This window comes from Theropithecus gelada, chromosome 9, assembly GCF_003255815.1.
Source record: "Theropithecus gelada isolate Dixy chromosome 9, Tgel_1.0, whole genome shotgun sequence".
In the NCBI taxonomy this organism is placed as follows: Eukaryota; Metazoa; Chordata; class Mammalia; order Primates; family Cercopithecidae; genus Theropithecus; species Theropithecus gelada.
In genome coordinates this window covers 32237246-32259415 of record NC_037677.1, presented here as the reverse complement: position 1 = coordinate 32259415, position 22170 = coordinate 32237246, and the positions used below count along the sequence as shown (strand labels likewise).

The 22170-nt window shown below is 43.4% G+C and overlaps 1 protein-coding gene across 1 annotated transcript in view; it reads right to left on the bottom strand.

Annotated features, from left to right (window-relative positions):
- Positions 1-20852, bottom strand: part of ST8SIA6 (ST8 alpha-N-acetyl-neuraminide alpha-2,8-sialyltransferase 6) — a 131798-nt gene extending 110946 nt beyond the window's left edge. Inside the window, exons 1-2 of the mRNA XM_025397128.1 lie at positions 20626-20852; positions 20034-20132 (exon numbers count right to left, since the gene is read on the bottom strand). Of these exons, the coding sequence (XP_025252913.1) occupies positions 20034-20132; positions 20626-20726 (200 nt within the window). The 5' untranslated portion in view covers positions 20727-20852. The remainder of the gene's footprint in view (positions 1-20033; positions 20133-20625) is intronic.
- Positions 20853-22170: the final 1318 nt, after the last annotated feature.

Below are 22170 nucleotides of genomic sequence, written 5' to 3'. Positions count from 1 at the left end.
CGCTCAACCAGGTATCCACCTCTGGAGTCCCTGGAAGGAGGGCCAGGGGCTGGGGGCAGAGCACCCGGGACTCGGGGCTGCAGCCCTCTCGGCACTTTAATAACTGGTATGGCCATCCTGGCTGAATATCAGCTCTGCCTCACTGCAGCCCCAGTCATCTCTCCAAATTACAGACTTCATCAGGTCATCCAACTGAAAAGCCTTCAATAAAGTCCCAAAACCTGTGAGATAATGCCTGAATTATTTAGCAAGGAGTGCCCCTTTGTTTTTTAGCCCCACTATCTACTTTTCCAGCCTTACATTCACCTGTCTTCAACACATATCCTGGGACCCAGCCATCCCGAGAGATTTTTCTGCTTCACAAACCCATCTTGTTCTTATATCCTTAAGCCTTTAGATGTGGTGCCAAGGTCTTTTATCCTTCTTACCTGCTCAAGGAATTTCTACTTATCCTTCAAGACTCAAAACAGGCACTTGTACCTGTTTAGCCTCCCCTGGCTTCTCTCCCCTGGGCTACCCCCTCTTCGTGCCTAGACATATTTCAAGGACAGCATTTATGCAGAATGGTCATGACACATGCTGCTTCCCACCCTCTAGATGGGGGACTCCTTGGAAGCAGGGACATATGCTTTCTTGGGACGGTGTCCACAGATTCTGAAACTCCGGCTGACCAGGGCAGAGTCTCAGAAAATCTTCAAAGATTCGACAACTGATGTGCTTTGCCACAAACACTACAGAGCTGGACCTAGCACCTGCCTTCCTAGGGAAAGAAGGATGTTTTTACCCAATCAAATTAGGTACCACCTGCATATCCACCCTGTTGGTACCCAGGCTCTAAGATAAGAGCACAGGTTTCCTGCAGCATGAATATCCACTGAACGGATGAATGAAGCCATTAATAACCTTTTGACTGTGTGCTGGAGTCAGTACTGTGCTGAGAAGAATATTTTCAAAAGAAAAGAAAATCATCTTTTTGAGTGAGTCGGGATAGAATCTTTGGATATAAATTCATTCTTTTCTTAGGGGACTTGCTCTTAATGAAACTCAAGGTGAATGAGGTGGATGTGCTTATTCCTCGGACCTTCCTGAAAGTACAGTACAATCCCACAAATATAGCCTGAACCTGTGTCTGTAGGTGTTGGGAGGACACACACACACACACACACACACGGGAAAGGGAAACTGAGTTGGTTAACTGCAACTTGGGTAAAGTAAATAATGAGGCCTCAGTGCACGTTCACTGCCATGGTTTATAGTTTCTCTTGTACCACGCGAGGGCAACTTTCTGGAGGTGGCCACCAGAACACCAGCTTCCACCTTTAAGGCTGGGCACAGACTCTCCGACCCACCCACACAGACTGGGGCAGCTCCAAGCTCCCAGACTCAGCAAGGACTCCCATGCTGAGAAAGCTCTCCAGGTTATTTTCAAAAATGGCCTGGGGCCTGAGTTACACGCAGGGGGATGCTGGCCCCTGGAAAGCCCCCTGAAGCTGACCTCTCCATGCCTGGCTTATTCTGCATTCCTTGCTGCTGCTGCTTATCTGAATTCATTAAGTTTGACTTTATAATCTGAAGAGATTCAAAGATCTGAGCTGGTCTCTTTCCTCTCAGTATGGTATGTGGCGTCTAGGCCAAATTCTATCACCTCCAGGTCTCCCCAAGGCCCTCTGTCCCCAAAAGCCTATCACATGTGCTCACCTCCTTCTTCCAAATCCCCTAAATGTCCAGAAAGCTCGATCTCCATTTCCTATGAGACACACTGCAACTTATCTCTGTTTCACCATCTGGAGCCTAATTCCCATGAGGGCAAAGACCATGAGGAGCACAGGCTTCAGCTTTGTGGCCTGGGACAAGTTGCTGGCCTCTCTGTGTCGTGGCTTCTCCTTTGGTGAAATGAGAATATTACCAGTTCTACATAATAACGTTGTGGTGAGAATTAAATGAAATCATACAAAGCTGCTGAAACCTGGCGCTTAGTAACAGTTGAATAATTGCTGAACTTCCTTGGTTCTGTTGAGCTTGACATAATGTCTTTGTGTAAGCCCCATACATCACAGGGACTCCCATTTGGGTGACTTTCTCTATCTTAAACAAACAGCATTTCAGCCCTGACTTGAACTGCTTATAAAATGGAGGGCAATGCAAGAAATCTGAATATTAATGGAAAATTTTGCCCATTCTGTCTGTGTCTCACCTCAAGATACTTTTGATAACAATGTGGATTGCCTAACGAGACTTCTTAAAAGTTGGTGCTCTTCAAAAATTGTTACATCCTCTCATATCATATCCCAACAACAAAACTTTACTTCTGTGAAAGCTGATTATGTGAATTGGGTGATTCTTGCCATACCCAAATAAAACAAAGTCTGGGGACCAGCGGGGGGAAAGCACTCTGCACATAGCACCTGCTTCAAAAATTGCCCACAAACCCAGCTACCAAAAACAATGTGCTGTAACCCTAAGATGAGTTTTACTTAGCAGCTGCTGGAATCACCTGCTGCAACTCTAACACTAGTTTTACTTACCACCGTCACTCACCAGTCAGAGCTTGCCAGCTCCCAAAACCTTCTATAGTGCCAATGAGCTTTCTTTCTAAACAATACATAACACTTCTCTTACTGATAAAACTCCAATATGGTTTGGCTGTGTCCCCACCCGCATCTCATCTTTAATTCCTGCGTGTTGTGGGAGGGTCCCGGGGGGAGGTAATTGAATTCATAGCAGGTCTTTCATATGCTATTCTCATGATAGTGAATAAGTCTCACGAGATCTGATGGTTTTATAAAGGGCAGTTTTCCTGCACAAGCCCTCTTCCCTTGTCTGCCACCCTGTGAGATATGCCTTTTACCTTCCACCACGATTGTGAGGCCTTTCCAGCCACGTGGAACTGTGAGTACATTAAACCTCTTTCTTTTGTAAATTGCCCAGTCTCAGGTATGTCTTTATTAGCAGCATGAAAACTAATACAAACTCCCAACTTTCTCTTTGTCCTTCAGGCATACCCAAGACCACTCCATCTGTGTGTATACCCCAAATTGCAATTCTGTGATTCCCAAATAAAACATTTCACTTAGGCCGGGCGCGGTGGCTCACTCCTGTAATCCCAGCACTTTGGGGGGCCGAGGGGGGCGGATCACTAGGTCAGGAGATCGAGACCATCCTGGTGAACACGGTGAAACCCCATCTCTCCTAAAAATACAAAAAAGTTAGCCGGGCGTTGTGGTGGGTGCCTGTAGTCCCAGCTACTCAGGAGGCTGAGGCAGGAGAATGGCGTGAACGCAGGAGGCAGAGGTTGCGGTGTGTGGACATCGCTCCACTGCACTCCAGCCTGGGCGACAAAGCAAGGCTCCGTCTCAAAAAAAAAATAATAATAAATAAATAACCATTTCACTTACAGATTCATCTCTCTCTCTCTCTCTCTCTCATACGTATTTCATATATATTTGAGGGAGGGTCTCTCTCTGTTGCCTCAGGCTGGAGTGCAGTGGCACAGTCACAGCTCACTGCAGCCTTGAACTCCTGGACTCAAGCAATTCTTCTGCCTCAACCTCCCGAGTAGTTGGGACTACACATGTGCCATCACACTCAGCTAATTTTATTTTATTTTTTAATTTTTAGTTTGTAGAGACATGGTCTCACTATGTTACCCAGGCTGGTCATGAACACTTGGCCTCAAATCCTCTTGGCTTGGCCTCCCAAAGTAGTGGGATTACAGGTGTGAGCCACAATGCCTGGACCATCTCTATATTTCACTTTGATTTCAGCATACTTGGTGTCAGAAGTGGAGTCTGAAGCAGACTCACCTTGGAGAAATCAACAACAGGCCCTGGAACTATGGCTTGTGGTACTCACATTCAGGCCCCTTGGACCTTTCTTTTCTTTTCTTTTCTTTTCTTCTTTCTTTCTTTCTTTTCTTTCTTCTTTCTTTCTCTCTTTCTTTCTTTCTCTCTCTGTCTTTCCTTGTCTTTCTTTTCTTTCTTTCTTTCTCTCTTTTGGTCTTCCTCCTTTCCTTCCCTTCCTTCCTTCCCCTCCCTTCCTTCTCTTCCTTCCCTTCATTCCTTTCCCTCCCTTCCCTGCCTTCCCTCCCTTTCTTTCTTTCTCTCTTCCTTTCTTCCTTTCTCTCTTCTGTCACCCAGGCTTGAGTGCAGTGGCCCAATCTCAGCTCACTGCAATCTCTGTCCCCCGTGTTCAAGCGATTCTTCTGCCTCAGCCTCCTGAGTAGCTGGGCACCACCATACCCGGCTGATTTTTTGTATTTTTAGTAGAGATGGGGTTTCACCATATTGGCCAGGCTGGTCTCGAACTCCTGACCTTGTGATTCACCCACCTCGGCCTCCCAAAGTGCTGGGAATACAGGTGTGAGCCACCATGCCTGGCCATGCCCCCCTGTTTCTGTAGGTTGCCTCTTTTCCCGCCTGGTGAGTTTCTCTTGGATTAAACTCTCTTATTTTGTTTTATTTTATTTTATTTTGTATTTTATTTTATTTTATTTTATTATTTTACTGAGCTTGATTTTATTTGGGAATTGGTTATGAGAGGTCTTTCCCCCTCTGGTTATGAGATCTCCTGTTTAGAAAGGGGTTTTTTTCCCCTCCTGGTTACAGAGACTTTTCCCCACTGGAGAAGAGTTATCCTCTTTCTTGATAAGTATGTACTTTATACTCCACTTCATTTGCATACCTTGAGTTTAATTTGGCTTTTGTGTATTTGGCATTAAACCGAATCACCTAGATAAATTTATTTACAAATGGGCTCTCAAAATTCAAAGGCATGCCAGTATAGCTCCTGCTCTGGGGCCCCAGCTGGTAACATATACAAACATTATGGAGATCATTCAAAGAGTCTGTTTTTCTGAAAACTAAACTAAAAAAAAAAAAAAAAATCACACCTATAAAATCATACAGTCCAAATAGGACACATATCTCAATTGGTATCTCAAGGCTCCAAAACACATTCAGGACTCACAGACTGCCTCTGAGCTAGCTGAGCCTTTCCAGTCCAAAGCCTTTCCCTTCCCTTCCTACACCTCCTCCTCTTTATCTTTCTCTAAGCTAAGCTCTCTTTCTCCAAAACTCCTCAGCTATTCTGTCTTACTGACTATTTAAGTAAAGACACTTGGAAACCAGAAGATAACAAAGAAAATCATTTGACCTTTGTGGTACTTATTAAAAGCAAAAGATGAAATTCCCATGTAAAAGACACTTCCTCTGTACTAAAAGGAAAGGCAAACTCTTATCTTTGAGGAAAAGGGATTGAGACCAAGAGAATACTGCACAGGCCTTGTTAGAATAACTCTTACCTTTTGAGTTTCTTCACATAATTCAGTCACATTTTCAGAGTTAACAATTCTTTATTCAATGCAGTGTGTTGGTCACTGACTCAAACTGCCTTACCCAAAAGGTGCTTCACAGCCTCCATAAGATGACATATTATGGCAAATACAAAAGACAAACCACCTTCCAAACTACAACTTTTTACAGCTTTACGGTTTCTACTTAATTTCAAGTTGAAAATGCTATCTTCTTCATTTAAAATGATAATTTCATTTCTTGAGGTAGAATTTTCCTCTTCCAGCTTTTCAGATTCATATCTCAAGTTTCAGGTATTCAGCTTTTTATACATCTCACTACATATGATTTACAGGTCATGCATTATTACGTTCTGGGCTTCTTCCTCCTGTCTTTTCGGGGTTTTTTTTGTTTTGTTTTTTGTTTTTGGAGGTGGGGATGGAGCCTGTCTGTGTTGCCCAGACTGGAGTGCAGTGATGCAATCTCGACTCACTGCAACCTCCGCTTCCTGTGTTCAAGTGTTTCTTGTGCCTCAGCCTCCTGAGTAGCTGGAATTAGAGGCACCCACCAACACACCCTGCTAATTTTTGTACTTTTAGTGGAGACAGGGTTTTGCCATGTTGGCCAGGCTGGTCTCAAACTCCTGACCTCAGGTGATCCACCCTCCTCGGCCTCAGCAAACTGCTGGGATTACAGGTGTGAGCCACCACGCCCAGCCTATGCTTAACTTTTTATGAAACTGCCAAACTCTTTTCCAAAGTAGTTGCACTTGGACCTCCATGAATGTGTGATTTAGTGCCAGCAATCTCTAAGCCTCATCTCCCCGCTGTGTCTGTTGCCTCCTGCACAATCCTAACAAGGCTCACTTTACCCCCACTACCCATGTGTCGATTTAGCGACTCCCAGGCCAACCGCACGTAAAGAAGAGGAATCACTACCAGGCATGCTGAGGTTATCTCCCAGGAGGAAATGGCTCATTAGAAATCATTAGAGCAATAAAATATCCATGCAGCTGTTCCTGCAAAGCGCATGAACATAAATGGAGGTATTTTCAATTGTACAACAAAGATTCAACACTCCCTTGAACTATGTGGATCTTCCAACAAGGAAAGGAAGATCTCAAATAAACTCCCAGTGCCAACAATCTTAAACCGGATGCCGGCTCTGGCTTCACTCCATTACAGCAATTTGAATGGGGGATAACTATGGGATTCAGGATGACAATGCCCATGGCTTTCGTAACTATAAGCAATAGGAAATTACTCCACAACTCCTGGAGGCAAAGGGATACTGATTTTTAATCACTTTTTTAATAGTTTATCAACTCAATAGTTTCTCAAATGTAATTTGTTTTTTGTTTTGTTTTATTTTTTTTTTGTTTTTTTGTTTTTTGTTTTTTGTTTTTTTTTGAGACTGATTCTTGCTCTGTCACCCAGGCTGCACTGTCACCCAGTGCAGTGGTGTGATCTCAGCTCACTTTCACCATGTTGGCCAGGCTGGTCTCAAACTCCTGACCTCAAGTGATCCACCTGCCCCGGCCTCCCAGAGTGCTGGGATTACAGGTGTGAGCCACCATGCCGGGCCTCAAATGTAATTTGTAATAGTTTCTCAAATGTAAAACTTTGCCTCAAGGTCTTAGGGCTATCCATAGATTCATAAGGAGTAGACAAAACTCCTGTGCACTGCACCGGCTATTCAATCTCCCTGTTCTAAAACTTCTTATCCTCCTCTAGCCCTAACCCAGAACTTCCTCCCTAAGTGAGTAATAAACCTTTCTGTGATCCCACTAAAGAACCACTGTCAGGAGCTTTGGCAGTAGAAGCTAACCTTGGGAGGAAGCCTTCTCCATGTCACGGTGGCATTGCTACAAAAGCCATTATAAAAGGCATGGAGTCGTATCTGATTGTGGTTTTGGTTTGCATTTCCCTGATGATTACTGATGTTGAACATTTTGTCACATGCTTATTAGCCATCTATCATCTCTGCTGAAGATAGGTCTTCAGATCTGCCCCTTTTTAAACTGGGTTTGTCTTCGTGTTAATTGAGTTGCAAGAGTGCCTCACATATTCTGGATACAAGTCTTTTATTGAATGTATGATATACCAATATCTTCTCTCAGTCAATGGCTTATCTTTTTATATTCTTAATGGTGTCTGTTGAAGCACAAACTATTTTTTTAATTTAGGAAAAATATAATTTATCAAATTTTTCTTTTATTGATTATGTTTTTGGTGCCACATCTAAGAACTCTGCCTGATCCAAGGTTCTAAAATTTTTCTTGTATGTTTTCTTTTTGACATTTTATGTCTGTAGCTTTTGTCTGTGATCCATGTGGAAACGATTCTTCTGTGTATGGTGTAAGGTAAGGATCTAAACTTATCTTTTTTTTTCTTTTTTTGAGATGGAGTTTCGCTCTTGTTTCCCAGGCTGGAGTGCAATGGCATGATCTCAGCTGACTGCAACCTCCCTCTCCCAGGTACAAGTGATTCTCCTGTCTCAGCCTCCCAGGTAGCTCGGATTACAGGCATGAGCCACCACGCTCGGATAATTTTTTTGTATTTAGTAGAGACGGGGTTTCACCATGTTAGGCTGGTTGCGAACTCCTGACCTCCGGTGATCCACCCGCCTCAGCCTCCCAAAGTTCTGGGATTACAGACGTGGCGCCACCATGCCCGGCCCCTGGATCTAAACTTATCTTTTTGCCTATAGAGATCCCATTGTGCCAGCATCATTTGTTGAAAACTATCCTAGCTCCACCATCTGGAAGTCCCACGTCTAAATTCATTAATTAATTTAATTAAGTGTCATTTGAAAGAATCTGTCAAACTCAATAAAATTACATTTATCAAAAAGATTTATTTGAAAGTTCCACATTTGAAATTGGCCCTAAACACATGCTCTAATTTTTATTGTTTTTATAGTAAAGATTATATAAAACAATCTTTTTTTTTTTTTTTTTTTTTTTTTTTGAGATGGAGTCTTGCTCTGTCCCCCAAGCTGGAGTGCAGTGGCATGATCTGGGCTCACTACAACCTCCACCTCCCGAATTGTAGGTTCAAGCAATTCTCCTACCTCAGCCTCCCGAGTAGCTGGGATTACAGGTGCCTGCCACCATGCCTGGTTAATTTTTGTATTTTTAATAGAGATGGGGTTTCCTCATGTTGGCCAGGCTAGTTTCAAACTCCTGACCTCGTGATCCACCTGCCTCGGCCTCCTGAAGTGCTGGGATTACAGGCATGAGCCACCGCACCCGGCCAAAACAATCTTTTAAAATGTTATATGTGTCTCATTCTGCTAAAACACACTCTTAAGGAAAATGGAAGAAACCATATACAGTGGGAAATGTTTGGTAAATGCAATATTTTCCAGGTTGTTACAGCTTTTTCCAAGAAACCAGCCCAAGAAACCAATATTACTATTCACATATGTGAGTAGTAATATACCATAAAATCAAAAAATTTATGTGCACACTTTTTAGCTTAGAATATGCCATTTTTCTTCAAAAGGATCCTCTAGCAGCAGCCCAGCGTAAACCTGAGTAACACTAATTTCTGCCTTGGAGATGCATTTTTAAAAATCATTATTTTTCTAAAGTTACATTTCTATACAAAGTTTCCATTGATCTGTAGCTTTTCAAAGAGTGTTCAAAATCCTACAGAAGAGAGTGCTAGCATTGACTGAAAAGATATGTGATCATTAATCTCCAAACTGTTTATTTTTAAAAATTCTCCTAAGTACAAATATCATTAAGACTTCATACCAGCTTGTTATTCAAATTCTTTGTTAATATACCGTCTGCCTTTAAGAAATAATTATAGATATGGGCTTTCAACTCTGCAGGTTTAAATCATCCTCTTCCAATTAGAAAATTGTGTTTTATATGCTCACACATAAGCACACAACTGTAAACTCGGACTATTTTAACCATGTAAATCTCACTATCTGTCTATCCTGTAATACAATATGGTAAAGGGCACCTCCAAAAACCTAGACAAGGCAACAAAACTCAAATCCCAAAAAGCTGCTATTCTAGATTATAGTTGGGGTACACTGGTGAAAAAGATAGACAAAGCTCCAACCTCCCAGAACTATAATCTATTGCATGTATAATATTCCCTAGATATAGGAAGCATAAATACTTTGGTATCCCCAAAGTAAATATGGTTTGTTGGATGAACTCCCAGCTCAAAAACACAAAAATATGCCCACAACTTAATGTGCAAACAGTAAAGCAACATTGGCAAATATAAATATGTAGGATATGGGTGTCCTCCTGAAATAGCGAAGTACCAACAATATTATCAAATACATATTATAGCCTTAGAAGATACCTGGCAAACACCAGGTTTTGGAATCACACATTTATTTTATAGAGTTAGGAAATAAGGGGCTATCATCTCAAAAAAGAAATATGGAATCCAAATATAGCTTCTAAAGACAGCATTCCAACAGAGGTTCCAGCAACCAGTGAGAGACTTTAATCATTTGCAAAAGTAATGGTCTCTTTACAACCTCAATTTCTTGGAATGCTGCATTTAAAAATTATATGGTAGAGAATTTCAGTGTATTTTACAATAACAACAATAACTAGCAAGATAACAAAAATTGTTTTATAATAACTGCAAAAGCACAGGTTGTGCCCTATAAAATTATCTTTAGAAATAATTATGCCCATGGATATGAATGTTCCTGAGAATTAATGACTGATTATCTACAGCATGTACAAATCATTCTTAGTACTTGGTGAAAAATAATAATAAATTTGTTTGAATCTGAGGACATAGAAAAGATGGGCTTAGCTGCCCTGGACAAGCTAAACTCCTCTAAGTGTATGTAGATAAATATACTACAGCAATGGCCATCTTCCTAATGGCAAAAGAAGCTGTAAAACAAGACATCGGGGGAAAAAAGAGCACCTTTCTCATGTTTACCAAAACATCAGAGGTTCTTTAAAGGCTTCTCTTTTTGCCCTGCAAATGAGAGATTACGGAACTCCCGCACCCTTAGATCACAGAACAGCTAAAGACTACTGACTCTAAAAGGAATCACCGCACCTTGCAGAAGTGGGGATATATTTCTTTCCTTTTCTTCCTTTCATATCCCTTCTGCTGTAACCAAGCCTCTGGTCTCATTATTTCCAGCGTTAGCACCTAATATGCCACAATGTCTGTGTTTCTCTATAACCACCCCTCCAAAGGTATCCTTCCTGCCTCCCCTGGGCAGTCAGGTTTTTTCTTCTTTCAAATTTATGCTAATGTCTGTTGCCTTAAAGGAAGTGTCTAGTAAGGAGACACTGAATTAATAGACAAGACCAGACAACACTACCCCACTAAGGAAGTCTCGATTTTTGTTGTAGGGAAACCACCTTTGCTTTGACATATGTGTGTAAATGGTATTGTCTGCTGAATGTTGCCTCGTGAGTCATAAAAAGAAACTTACCAGCCTCTTTGTTAAGAGAAGTGCTGTCAAGTAACTAGTAGTTATATGAGTGAGATAGAAAATAAAATTCCACCTCCAACAACCTCTGAAATGGGAGGCGGGTCATTCAGACACCATTTCTTCATGAACTGCTGCCCTGTTCCTCTACCCAGTCCACAAAGGAAAGGCAATAGCAGGGCATTTCTTTGTATCCTTCAAGCTCTCTCTGGCTCTCCTGTCCATGTGAAAAGACACCCGTAGAAGCTCAGGGGTGACTGCAGCCCATATTCTTTAGCCCTCTACCTGGGTCAGCTGCCCTGGACAACTGCACCTGACAGTTTTTCCAGAGCAGAGCAGCCAGAGAGGTGACAAAGAATGAAAGCACTGAAAAATGTCAACCTGGGAAGCAAATGTGAAACCCATTTCCAAACAGCGAAGGCAAAGAGAAAAGCAAGTCACATCAGAACAGAGATTGGGGAGAAATCCCTCGGAGTCTTAAAAGAGAAGGGTTGCAATTAAGATGGAATTAGGAGGTAGAAAAAGAAGCAGAATGTAAGATGTAAAGCCTCTTTTCAAAGCCTTTCAGAAACCAGACTCAAGGCAACTTTAAAGCATTCTGAATTTTTAAAATCAGAACACATATTAGTATCATTATTTCTGAAAGCAAAGACACAACAGTGAAAAAGCTTTTATTGCTCTCGGACGTAAAATCCAATAGCCTTCATCTATTCGGAGCGTGGGGTGGAGAGGAAAGGGGTAAAAGGGTAAAAATCAAGTGTTCTAGAGTTAGGTTTAGTTTTCTTTTTTCAAGCTCTAGTTCACACTCATCTTGAATTTTCTGAAGCCTGTAGTTATGATCCCATTGTGAACATACACAACAAAAAATGTCGAATAAAACATTATTACAACTTTCAATATAAGACAGCAGAGAGTAAACAGTGCCTGATTTTCTCTCTTCCAGACTATTTACATTCTTACGAACAGACACAAGTCTACACAAAATGACAAGCGCACACTTCGGTGGCAACAGATGAGCTGCTTCAGAAATTTATCTGGCTTGGGGAAGAGAGATTATTAACAAGAGCAAACATAGAACCACTCTGAGGAATTACCAGCAGCTGAAGTAAATTTTCACCTCAGAAGCAGACCAGGTCCAGGGAGAAAAAAACTAGAGACGTTTTGATTCTCCTCCCACTGTCTGCCTTTCTTTTCCAAAGAATAGAGAGCCTGCCCCAACTGGAAAATCAGGTAGCTTCTCCCACACAGGAAAGGATCTGCTGCCTGAGGCAGAAAGGGCTACTTGGGTGCCGCTGTTCCCAGTGCCCCTTCATTTCTCTCTTCCTACATCCTCTTGAGATTACATGTTGATTACATTCTATTCTATTGTATTGTATTACATTATACAGCAACACTGAAAGAATGAAAGGAAACAGGAAAGGGAGTCAATCGGCCATTGCACCCTGCAGATAGGAAGAGGGTGGTGGATACTGGGACAGCACAGTGGGCCCAGCCCTCCCAGGGTTTTAGATGACATTTGCCACATACCATTCCTGGCAGCAGCGGCAGGTCAGGGTGACCAGGATCACCTATAAATACATGTACTTTGAACAGTCATGAAACCAAGGCACGAGAGCAAGAGATAGCTTTGGGGTGTGGTATCCATAAATTCAAATCAGTAAATTTCATGTTATGTGTATTTTATCACAATTAAAAAAAAAACAAAACTCAAACTTTAAACATTCAGAGATTTGTTTAAGGGGATATATGGCTGTAAAAAGGGAATATAATGTAAAAAGGGATATAATGTAAATGTAAAAAGGGAATATAATATAAAAAGGGAATATAGTGTAAAAAGGGATATAATGCTGTAAAAAGGGAAATCTTTTAGTCCCTGAGGTGGACAGCAAGAAGTCCTAAGTCCTCCAGTCTGATAATAAGCACAGTGGGACAGAGGACTCCTCACTTGAAGACATCTAGGTTGAAAACAAACAAAAAAAATCACAAAACTTATGAAAATATTCTATAATGTAGGAGGAGGTTATTGCTCTTAAAATGCAGAGAAGAAACATACTTTTGAAAAACAGTTAACTACAAGAAACAGGACATCTTTAGAAAACATTCCCTTCGTGGTCTCAAGGAAGTATAAGAAAACACAAAATAACAAATAGAAAGTGAGATATAAAAGGCTACTTAGATACTTTCTGAGATGTAAACTGATACAGTAAGTTTCAGGCTGAGAGAAGAAAATAATTGTAAAGAATAAAAAATGTAACCAATTTACTGTTTTCCATAGAGCACAACAGAGAAGTGACACTTCGGAAAAGTAATTCAGTAACATGGAAGACAAATTTGAGAAGCCATCCCAGAAAGCAGAGGAAAACGACAGAGCCAAAATGTGAAAGAGAAATAAAGTTATTAACTTGCGGAGGGGATGGTGAAGAAAAGGAAGAATAAGAACAATGCAAGACAGAAAACAAAGATTCACTTCACAAAATAGAGGAAAAATAAAATGTCTACAAAGCTTTAAGAATAAAAAGAAAAAAAAGGACTGGGCGCCGTGGCTCATGCCTGTAATCCTAGCACTTTGGGAGACTGCAGCAGGTGAATCACCTGAGGTCAGGAGTTCAAGACCAGCCTGGCCAACATGGCAAAACCCCGTCTCTACTTAAAAAAAAAAGAAAAAAAAAAATTAGCCAAGCGTGGTGGCGGACACCGCCTGTAATTCCAGCTACTTGGGAGACTGAGGCAGAAGAATTGCTAGAACCCTGGGGGTGGAGGTTGCAGTGAGCCAAGATGACACCATTACCAACTCTGTCTCAAAAAAAAAAAAAAGAATAAAGCTGTGATCGAATAACAGAATCCATGTATGAAAAATAAGAATTGTGACAGGGAGCAGTGGCCCATGCCTGTAATCCCAGCACTTTGGGAGGCCGAGGGGGGCGGATCACGAGGTCAGGAGTTGGAGACCAGCTTGGCCAACATAGTGAAACCCTATCTCTACTAAAAATATAAAAATTAGCTAGATGCAGTGGCGCGTGCTGTAATCCCAGCTACCCAGGAGGCTAAGGCAGGAGAATCACTTGAACCCGCGAGGCAGAGGTTGCAGTGAGCCGAGATTGCGCCACTGCACTCCAGCCTGGGCAACGAGAGCGAAATTCCGTCTCAAAAGAAAAAAAAAACCAGAAAGAATTGTATCATTAAAATAAAATAAAAGCTTTCATGAACTACCAGAAAAAAAAAAAAGTGCCCTCAAATCTAAAGTTTCTTGACTATAATCTATATTCCAATGCTAAAAATATTAGACTTATGCAAATTGATACTAAGCGTATGACCAAGAAAGAAATAAAGAACAAAGAACTAAAGAAATGGAGAGGGGATCATTTAAAATGATAAATTCCAAGCAATGAAAAGAGAATCTAAGTAGTACTCGGTTGTTAAGCAATAACTCAATTCAAATCAAAAAATAATTTTCATGGGAAAAAGTGTATAGTAAAATAATAATTACTAAAAAGCCCACCCCTTTGCCACATGATCCCAAAAACTATATAGATTAATTTAACTAATATTAAAATTTAAAAAAAATTTTTTTAAGACAGTGTCTCTCTCTGTTGCCCAGGCTGGAGTGCAGTGGAGTGATACTGGCTCACTGCAAACTCCACCTCCCATGTTCAAGTGATTCTCATGCCTCAACCTCCTGAGTAGCTGGGATTACAGACACCGGCCACCACACCTAATTTTTGTTTTTTTAGTAGAGACAGGGTGTCACCATGTTGGCCGGGCTGGTCTCAAACTCCTGACCTCAAGTAATCTGCCTGCGTTGGCCTCCCAAAGTGCTGGAATTATAGGTGTGAGCCACTGTGACCAGTCTAGTTTGAGGATTTCTAATTAGCTTTAGCAATTAGCGAGTAGAGGCCAAAGTCCTTCTGCAGAGGAAAAGGACCACAGGAAAGTGAGAGAAAGGCCAGTAAGAAAAATAGCAGGCGAACCTCTATAGGAAAACAGAGACGTGAAGGTGAGGTCCCCCTTCTCTGGTAAACTCATGGTTCAGTCATCCCAGATGGGCCAATGAAACAGACACCAACTAACCAGGACATTCAAAGAATAACAGCAGCTGCTGCCCAGGACGTCACAGCCAGCCGCACAATTCCAAATCATCACCATAGATGTTTAAAGCCAAAATGGACAGCTGCCACCAAAAGTTGCCAAATCATAGCCAAGACATGGATATTCCCATGGAACTCCAAATTAGCTAGTTACACAAGCTTGTGCTGGCCGTTTCATTAATCTCCCAATAATTCAATCCCTCATTTCTAATGATTGGATATTTGGGTACTCACTTATGGCATTATGGCAGGGTTTTATTGAACTTCTTTCATAATCAAAATGAAATTAATACTATTTAAGAAAATAATAGGGCCGGGCGCGGTGGCTCAAGCCTGTAATCCCAGCACTTTGGGAGGCCGAGACGGGCGGATCACGAGGTCAGGAGATCGAGACCATCCTGGCGAACACGGTGAAACCCCGTCTCTACTAAAAAATACAAAAAACTAGCCGGGCGAGGCGGCGGGCGCCTGTAGTCCCAGCTACTCGGGAGGCTGAGGCAGGAGAATGGCGTAAACCCGGGGGGCGGAGCTTGCAGTGAGCTGAGATCCGGCCACTGCACTCCAGCCCGGGCGACAGAGCCAGACTCCGTCGCAAAAAAAAAAAAAAAGAAAAGAAAATAATATTTTAGAAAAAAAATTCCAATCACTTGGAAAGTTTAAAGTCTTCACCTAAATGACTCTGAAGATAAACAAAAAGTTCTAAAATGTAATTATAAACAATTTAGAATGTATTTTTTAAAATCTAAACATTATATATAGAAACTGAAGGAATGAGTCCAAAGCTGCAGTCAATGGAAAATTCATAGTATTAAATATTTGTGTTACAAAAAAGAGGAAAAATAACATAAATAAATCAAGCATTCATTTCAAGACATTAAGTTGAAAAAATAGAATATTTTAAAAGATAAAAGTACCACGAAGGAAATAGAACATGGAAATATATATACATTGAGTAATAAATCCAAGAACTGGTTATTAAAAGAACAAGAAAGTCAATGAAAAACTTTGACAAAACTTATTAGCAAGAGAAAGGATCCATTGTAATGGGGTGATACTTTGAAAACTACTAGTTTATTTTTATCTTTTTCTTTCTGAGCATATGACCTTAACCTAGCCCACTTGAAACATCTTTGCAGGGAGGAAGAGATTAAGACTTTTTCCTGAAAGAATGCAAAAAGAGTAGATAAGGTAATAATCCACTTTAGACAAGTAAAATAGGATTTTCAGCAGCCTTGAGAGAATATATTCCAAATTCTTTTCATTCTCCCACTTTAGCACATTAACCATCTTACTTGGAAGACATAGCTGCTTGACTTTTCTCAATCCTTTTCCTCTAGTCCCCACAATTTATCATTAAGGCTTGAGTTTGAGTTAGACCTGCAGGTTGGCATCAGGGCGAATAGAATATGAAACAGAGGGAAGCCTGCCAATTTCTGGAACTGAGTCAGTAGGAGCAGAAGAGAAAAAAAGAAAGAGGAAAGTTTTGGCTTGGAGAGGGAGAAAGATGGGGGCAATAAAAAGCTAGGGGCAAGAGTAATAACAATGACAAAAAACCTTTGCTTCCTCCTCCAATTAGGATTTTGAAATAGTTCACTTCTTGGGCAGTACTCCATCCTGAGATAACTAAGAGTAGGGTCACATCTACTTGGTGGAGCAAGCAGAGGGAGGCTGTGATATTTAGTTTTCTGAACTAAGTCTGGTTCTTATATGTTTAGATGGGGCCCAGAAATAGGTGAGAGGCTGGCTGTGGAGCTAGCTAGCAACAGCTGAGTGAGCAGCATAGCCAGTGTCACAGAGAGACAACGCGAGACAGGACCAAAAGAGAATCTCTGCCAGATTCCTGAAAGGTAACATCAGTAGGATCTCAGATGAGGCCAAGACAAGCCAGAAGCACCAGCAGGTGCAACACCTGAGGGAAAAGAAAGAGCCACAAGCTGCAGATCTTATCATTGGCTCTCAACAGGGTGCCTGGCCACCAGATGGAAAAGGATCAACATCACCCTGTAGATTAGAAGGAAAGGATACCATGATCATGAGCTCCAACTCATGACCACTGCATCACCTAAGGCCCCCTCCCTAATACACCTGAATGTCATCTTTTTAAATTTTCTTTTGAGACAGAGCCTTGGCCTGCCACCCAGGCTGGAGTGCAGTGTCATGATCTTGGCTCACTACAACCTCCCCTTCGTGGGTTCAAGCGATTCTCGCCTCTCAGCCTCCTGAGTAGCTGGGACTACAGGTGCACACCCTCGCACCCAGCTAATTTTTGTATCCTTTAGTAGAGACAGGGTTTCACCATGTTGGTCAGGCTAGTCTCGAACTCCTAACTTCAAGTGATCCACCCGCCTCTGCCTCGTGAAGTGCTGGGATTACAGGCGTGAGCCTCCGCGCTTGGCCTACCTGGATGGCATCTTAAAGTGAGATAAGATGGTAGGAGCAATCCAAGAGCCTGGGCATTTTTCCTCAGAAAGAACAAATATTGCCAGAAAGAGTCTCTTCAATTGTCACATCTAAGCTTTTGCCTGGTTGAATATTTGAACACACATACACACACAAACACACACACACAAAATCTTTCCCAGCACCTATGGCAGGCAACACAGTGGGAAATTAAACGTGTGGGATTCTGGATTCTCCTGGCCTGGGTTTCACTCCAGGCTCCACAATGTGTTAACTCTGTGATTGTGGGCAACTTACTTAATCTTTTTGCCTTGATGTCCCCCTCTATAAAAATGAGGATAACAATAGTTTCTCTTAGTATTTTTTAAGGATTACATGAATTAAATGTAAAGTGCTTATACCCAACAACAAAGTCATGGAATCAACCTAAGTGTCCCTCAACAGGGGACTGGATAAAGAAAATGTGGCATATATATACCACATACTACAACTCAGCCATGAAAAACAAGGATTTAATGTCTTCTGCAGCAACAGGGACGGAACTGGAGGCCATTCTCTTAAATGAAATGACTCAGAAACAGAAAGTCAAATACCACATGTTCTCATAAATAGGAGCTAAATAATGTGCACATATAGACACAGATTGTGGACTAATAAACACTGGAGACACAGAAAAGTGGGAGAGTGAGAATGAGGGGAGAGCTGAGAAATTATCCATTGGGTACAATGAGTACACCCTATTTGGGTGATGGTTGCACAAAAATGTCGACTTCCCCACTAGGCAATATATCTATGTAACAAAAATGCACTTTACCCCCTAAACCTATTTTGAAAATTTTTAAAATTAAAAATGTCAAGTACTTAGATCAGTGTCTGGCCCATAAGAATAGTTCACTAAGTGTTGGCTCTCCTTATTCCTACAAGATCATTACCATGGGGCTTGTGGGAAGATCAGACCAGCTCCAGAAAAATGAAGAAATTAGTTTCTCTATACAACCAAGTAGTATGGTGGATTAAAACTTGTACCCCTGCTCCATAAATAACCAAAATCATAAATGATAAAGGGGACATAAAATAAATCAAAACATAAAGAGGCTTTTACAAACACAGAAGACTGGTATAAGTTTTAAAAAGCTTAATAAAATGGGCCATATTCAGAATTATGAGTTACCTATTTTAGCCCAAGAAGTATGCCAAGTAGAAAAGAAGTGTGTCAAAAGAAAGTGAAAAATTCATCAAAGAACTACCTCTAAAAACGACCTAAGATCAAATGCCATTTAATGAGTACATTCTTTCAAACGTTCGCAAAGGGTCAACCCTCGAATGTGTAATAGCCACAGGACTTGGGAAAACATTGAATGCTTCTCAGTTCATCGAGAAAGCTAGGTTACCTATAGCACACCAACCGGAATAGAAAAAACTATAGGACATTATTTTTCTCAAAAGCTTTTGTTACTCCAGGAGGTCCTAGTGCCTCTAATATGCTGTGAAATTCCAATGAGGGGGTGGCAGGCAGTGGTGGTCCTCACTTCAGGGTTTATTCCAAACACTTCCAGACCCTTCTTAGAGCCGTGCTAGAGCTGCCTGGAGTCATACCATCAGAAGATTAAGGTGGATCCAAGAGCCAAGAATATAGAGAAGCATACGCAGAGGAAAAGGGATTTGCAGGAGATAAAAAGAGGAAAAGAGACCGTATACAAGATTGCAATCATAATAGCAATGCTAAGGCAGGAAGCAGTACATTCTGCTTGTGAAAATGTAAATTGATTCAACCCTTCGAGGAAGCAACTGACAATGTGACTTGGAATCTAAAGAGTACATACTCTTTGACTTAATAATCTCAACTCTTATCTGTCCATCCTGGGTAATGAACTTGAAATGAAGCTAAAGATTTACATACAAGGATGCACTTCATAGAATTACTGATGGCAAACGAAATAAAACAGAAACAAGAAGCAACCTAAATGTTAAAAATGGAAACTATTAAATAGATTATGGCACCTTCAGATAATAAGTTATGCAACAATCCGAAGCAATGCTTTTGTAGGGGGAGGGGAATGTAATGACAGGTATAGGTCTAGGATTTTTAGAAAAAAGTCAGAAGATAAACTACAATGTATAATCTCAGCTATATTTTTAAAATATATGTATATAGAAAAGACTACTGGAAGAAATACAGACCAAAACCAACCTGAATATGGTCTCTGAGAGGTAAGGACTCTGAATGAAAAACATTTTCTTTTATATAGTTCTATTTTCTAACTTTCTGCACCAAGCTGTATTACTTTTACAATCAGAAAACACACACACACACACACACACAATTACTGCCTATGAATAAATACACGTATGAATGATAAGAAAAAAATTTAAGCCTCCAATCACTAAGGACAAAATCATTTCTAGCACACAGAAGAAACCTGAATCTTAACACTGGTGCGTTTTAAAGCATAGAAAACAAAAAGCAAATCAACCAGATCCCTCCATAAAGACAGGCTGAGCTGCTTCTCTCGAAAGGTTGGCGGGGGCGGAGGGCGGCTTTCAACACACCATCGTCGAAAGGAAAACTCAGCACCCATTTTTCAAATGCAGCTGTTGGAGGATCCCCCTTGATTCAAAGACCCTTCACATCAAGGCTTAGAGGGTTGAGGGAGTGTGAAGAGTGCCCCCACTCCCCGCGCCCTCTCCAAACACGCACACTCTCACACTCAATCGCGCGGTCCCAACCTGCCTACTCCCAGCGAGTCCAAGCCAGTGCAACCGCGCCCCACTGCCGGCTCGCAGCCCCCGAGCCCCCTTCCGCCAGCGCTGGGCGCCGCTGTACCTGTTCGTGGCGCGCGGTACCGCGGTCGCCGGGCTCCGGAGCGTCCTCAGCGCTGCGGGAGTGCTGTGAGTGGCCTCCTTGCTTTCCTCCACCAGGATCCTGCACAGCCGAGGAGAAAACTTAAGTTGCTACACCCCGCCGGGAGCCGTTGGCTGACAGGCTGGGAGTCGCGCTCCTTGCCTGGCAGGGAGATCTCGCGCTCCCCGGCTCCCAGGTCAGGTCCGTAACCCCAGAGTTGGAAGAGCCTTAGGGCGGGAAGGAAGGGACAGCAAGGACCAGAATGGGGAGCCCGGGATCCTGATGGGGAACCCGACGGCTGGTCCCTCTCCACAGCTGCCTCGCCCACAGAGATGCGCGCTAGAGCCCCCGCAGCCCTGACCGGTCCCTCTGCTCCCCAGCGGCTGTCCACCGATCCGAGGGTCGCCTCCCTGCGACCCCCTCCCCCACTGCACTCTCAGGCCGTCGCCGCCCGTGGGCTGCTCCCTGCCGCGGCCAAAAGTCTCTGCGCCCGCGGGGAAGCGATGGGCGTCTTGGGGGTCCGGGGGCGCCAGGCGGGGCGCGCGGCGCGGGGACCGGCGGGCGGGTGGGTTACCTGGTGCGGGCGGGCGCGTCTGCCGGGCACCAGAGCAGGCGCAGCAGCAGCAGCAGCAGCAGGCTGGCGAGCAGGGCGAGCAGCGCGCCCCCCGGCCGCATCCTGAGCCACAGGCGCCGCCGCCACCGCTGCTGCCGGGGCGAAGCACAGCCCGGGCGGCTCCGACTCGCCGCTCCCGCCGCCGCCGCCACCGCCGCCGTGGCCGCAGCCCCGAGCACCCACAGCGTTCACAGGCGGCGGCGAGGGGCGCCCCCAGCCCACCCGGCAGAGTCTCCGCGGCGGGCGGAGAAGAAGCCGCGTCCGGGCTCGCTCCGGGCTCCCGGCTCCGGCCCGCGGAGCGCCGCGATCGGCTGGCAGATGACGATTCGCCGAGCTCGCCGCCTGTCCTCCCGGAGGCGCTCCGAGCTGCTGCGGGCTCCGGTCGCCGCTGCCACTGCTGCTGCCGCCGCCGCCGCGCGGGGTCACCTGAAGGTTGGGGCGCGGAAGCTCAACTCCGTGCTGATTGGGCTCCAACTTTTCTGCGCCCTCGCCTCGTCCCGAGTGCCCTCGTGTCCCCTAGAAGCCCACGCAGCCCACCCAGCCACACCGCAACTCTGCCTGGGGAGAGAGGAGAGGAGAAAAGGGCCGCTTCAAAAACTTTCGAAACTGTGCAATCGCTCGACTGCATCCTCCCACGCATGAATAAAGCTGGGGACTGGGGAATTGCTGGGTGGATCATGACCCAGAAGAGAAGCAGAAACCTGTGCTTACTTCAACCCAGATTCAGAGGGACAGCGAACTGGTATGAGGGGCTGGGAGACCTTTAGGTGTGAGCACATTACTACCCGCAGACCGATGTAGCCCCTGCCTGTGTTTGCAAGTAGTTTTATTGGAAAACCTCCATGCCCATGGCTTTGTATTATCAGTGACTGCATATGGCTGTATGATTTAGGGCTGCCAGGGCAGAATTGAGTAGTGATGGCAGAGGTGGCATAGCCCACAAGGCCTGAAATATTCACCATTTGAAGCTTTCCAGAAAAAGTCTGCATACTGCTCTTAAATAAGCAAGAGGCCATTAGCTTGAGGCTGTCTCTGTACGTTGAGTTCCCACCTAACAATGGAAACCTACATTAGGCTGTAATGAACAGGGGGCTACAGGCCAATCACAGGCAACCAACTCATTACACCAGGCCCCATAAGGTAGCCTGCATAGCTATAGCCAATCAGTTTCTCTATTGTGCTTCCGAGTTTGGCCTATCAGGCTTTGCTGCTCACACCGTGAGGTGGACCTCACTGGACCTCCTCTGGTTGTGAGTGCTGCCCAGTTCATGAATCCTTTGCTCAAATAAACTGTGGTAAATTTAATTTGTCTGATGTTTTTCTTTTAACACTGCTACGGGCTGAATGTTTGTGTCTCTACAAAATTCGTATGTTGAAACCCAAATCCCCAATCTAATGTGGTGGTATTTGGAGGTGGGGCCTTTGATACCTGATTAGTTCATGGGATGGAGACTTCCTGGTAGAATTAGTTCCCTCATAAGAGCAGGCGGCCGGGAATTTGCCTCC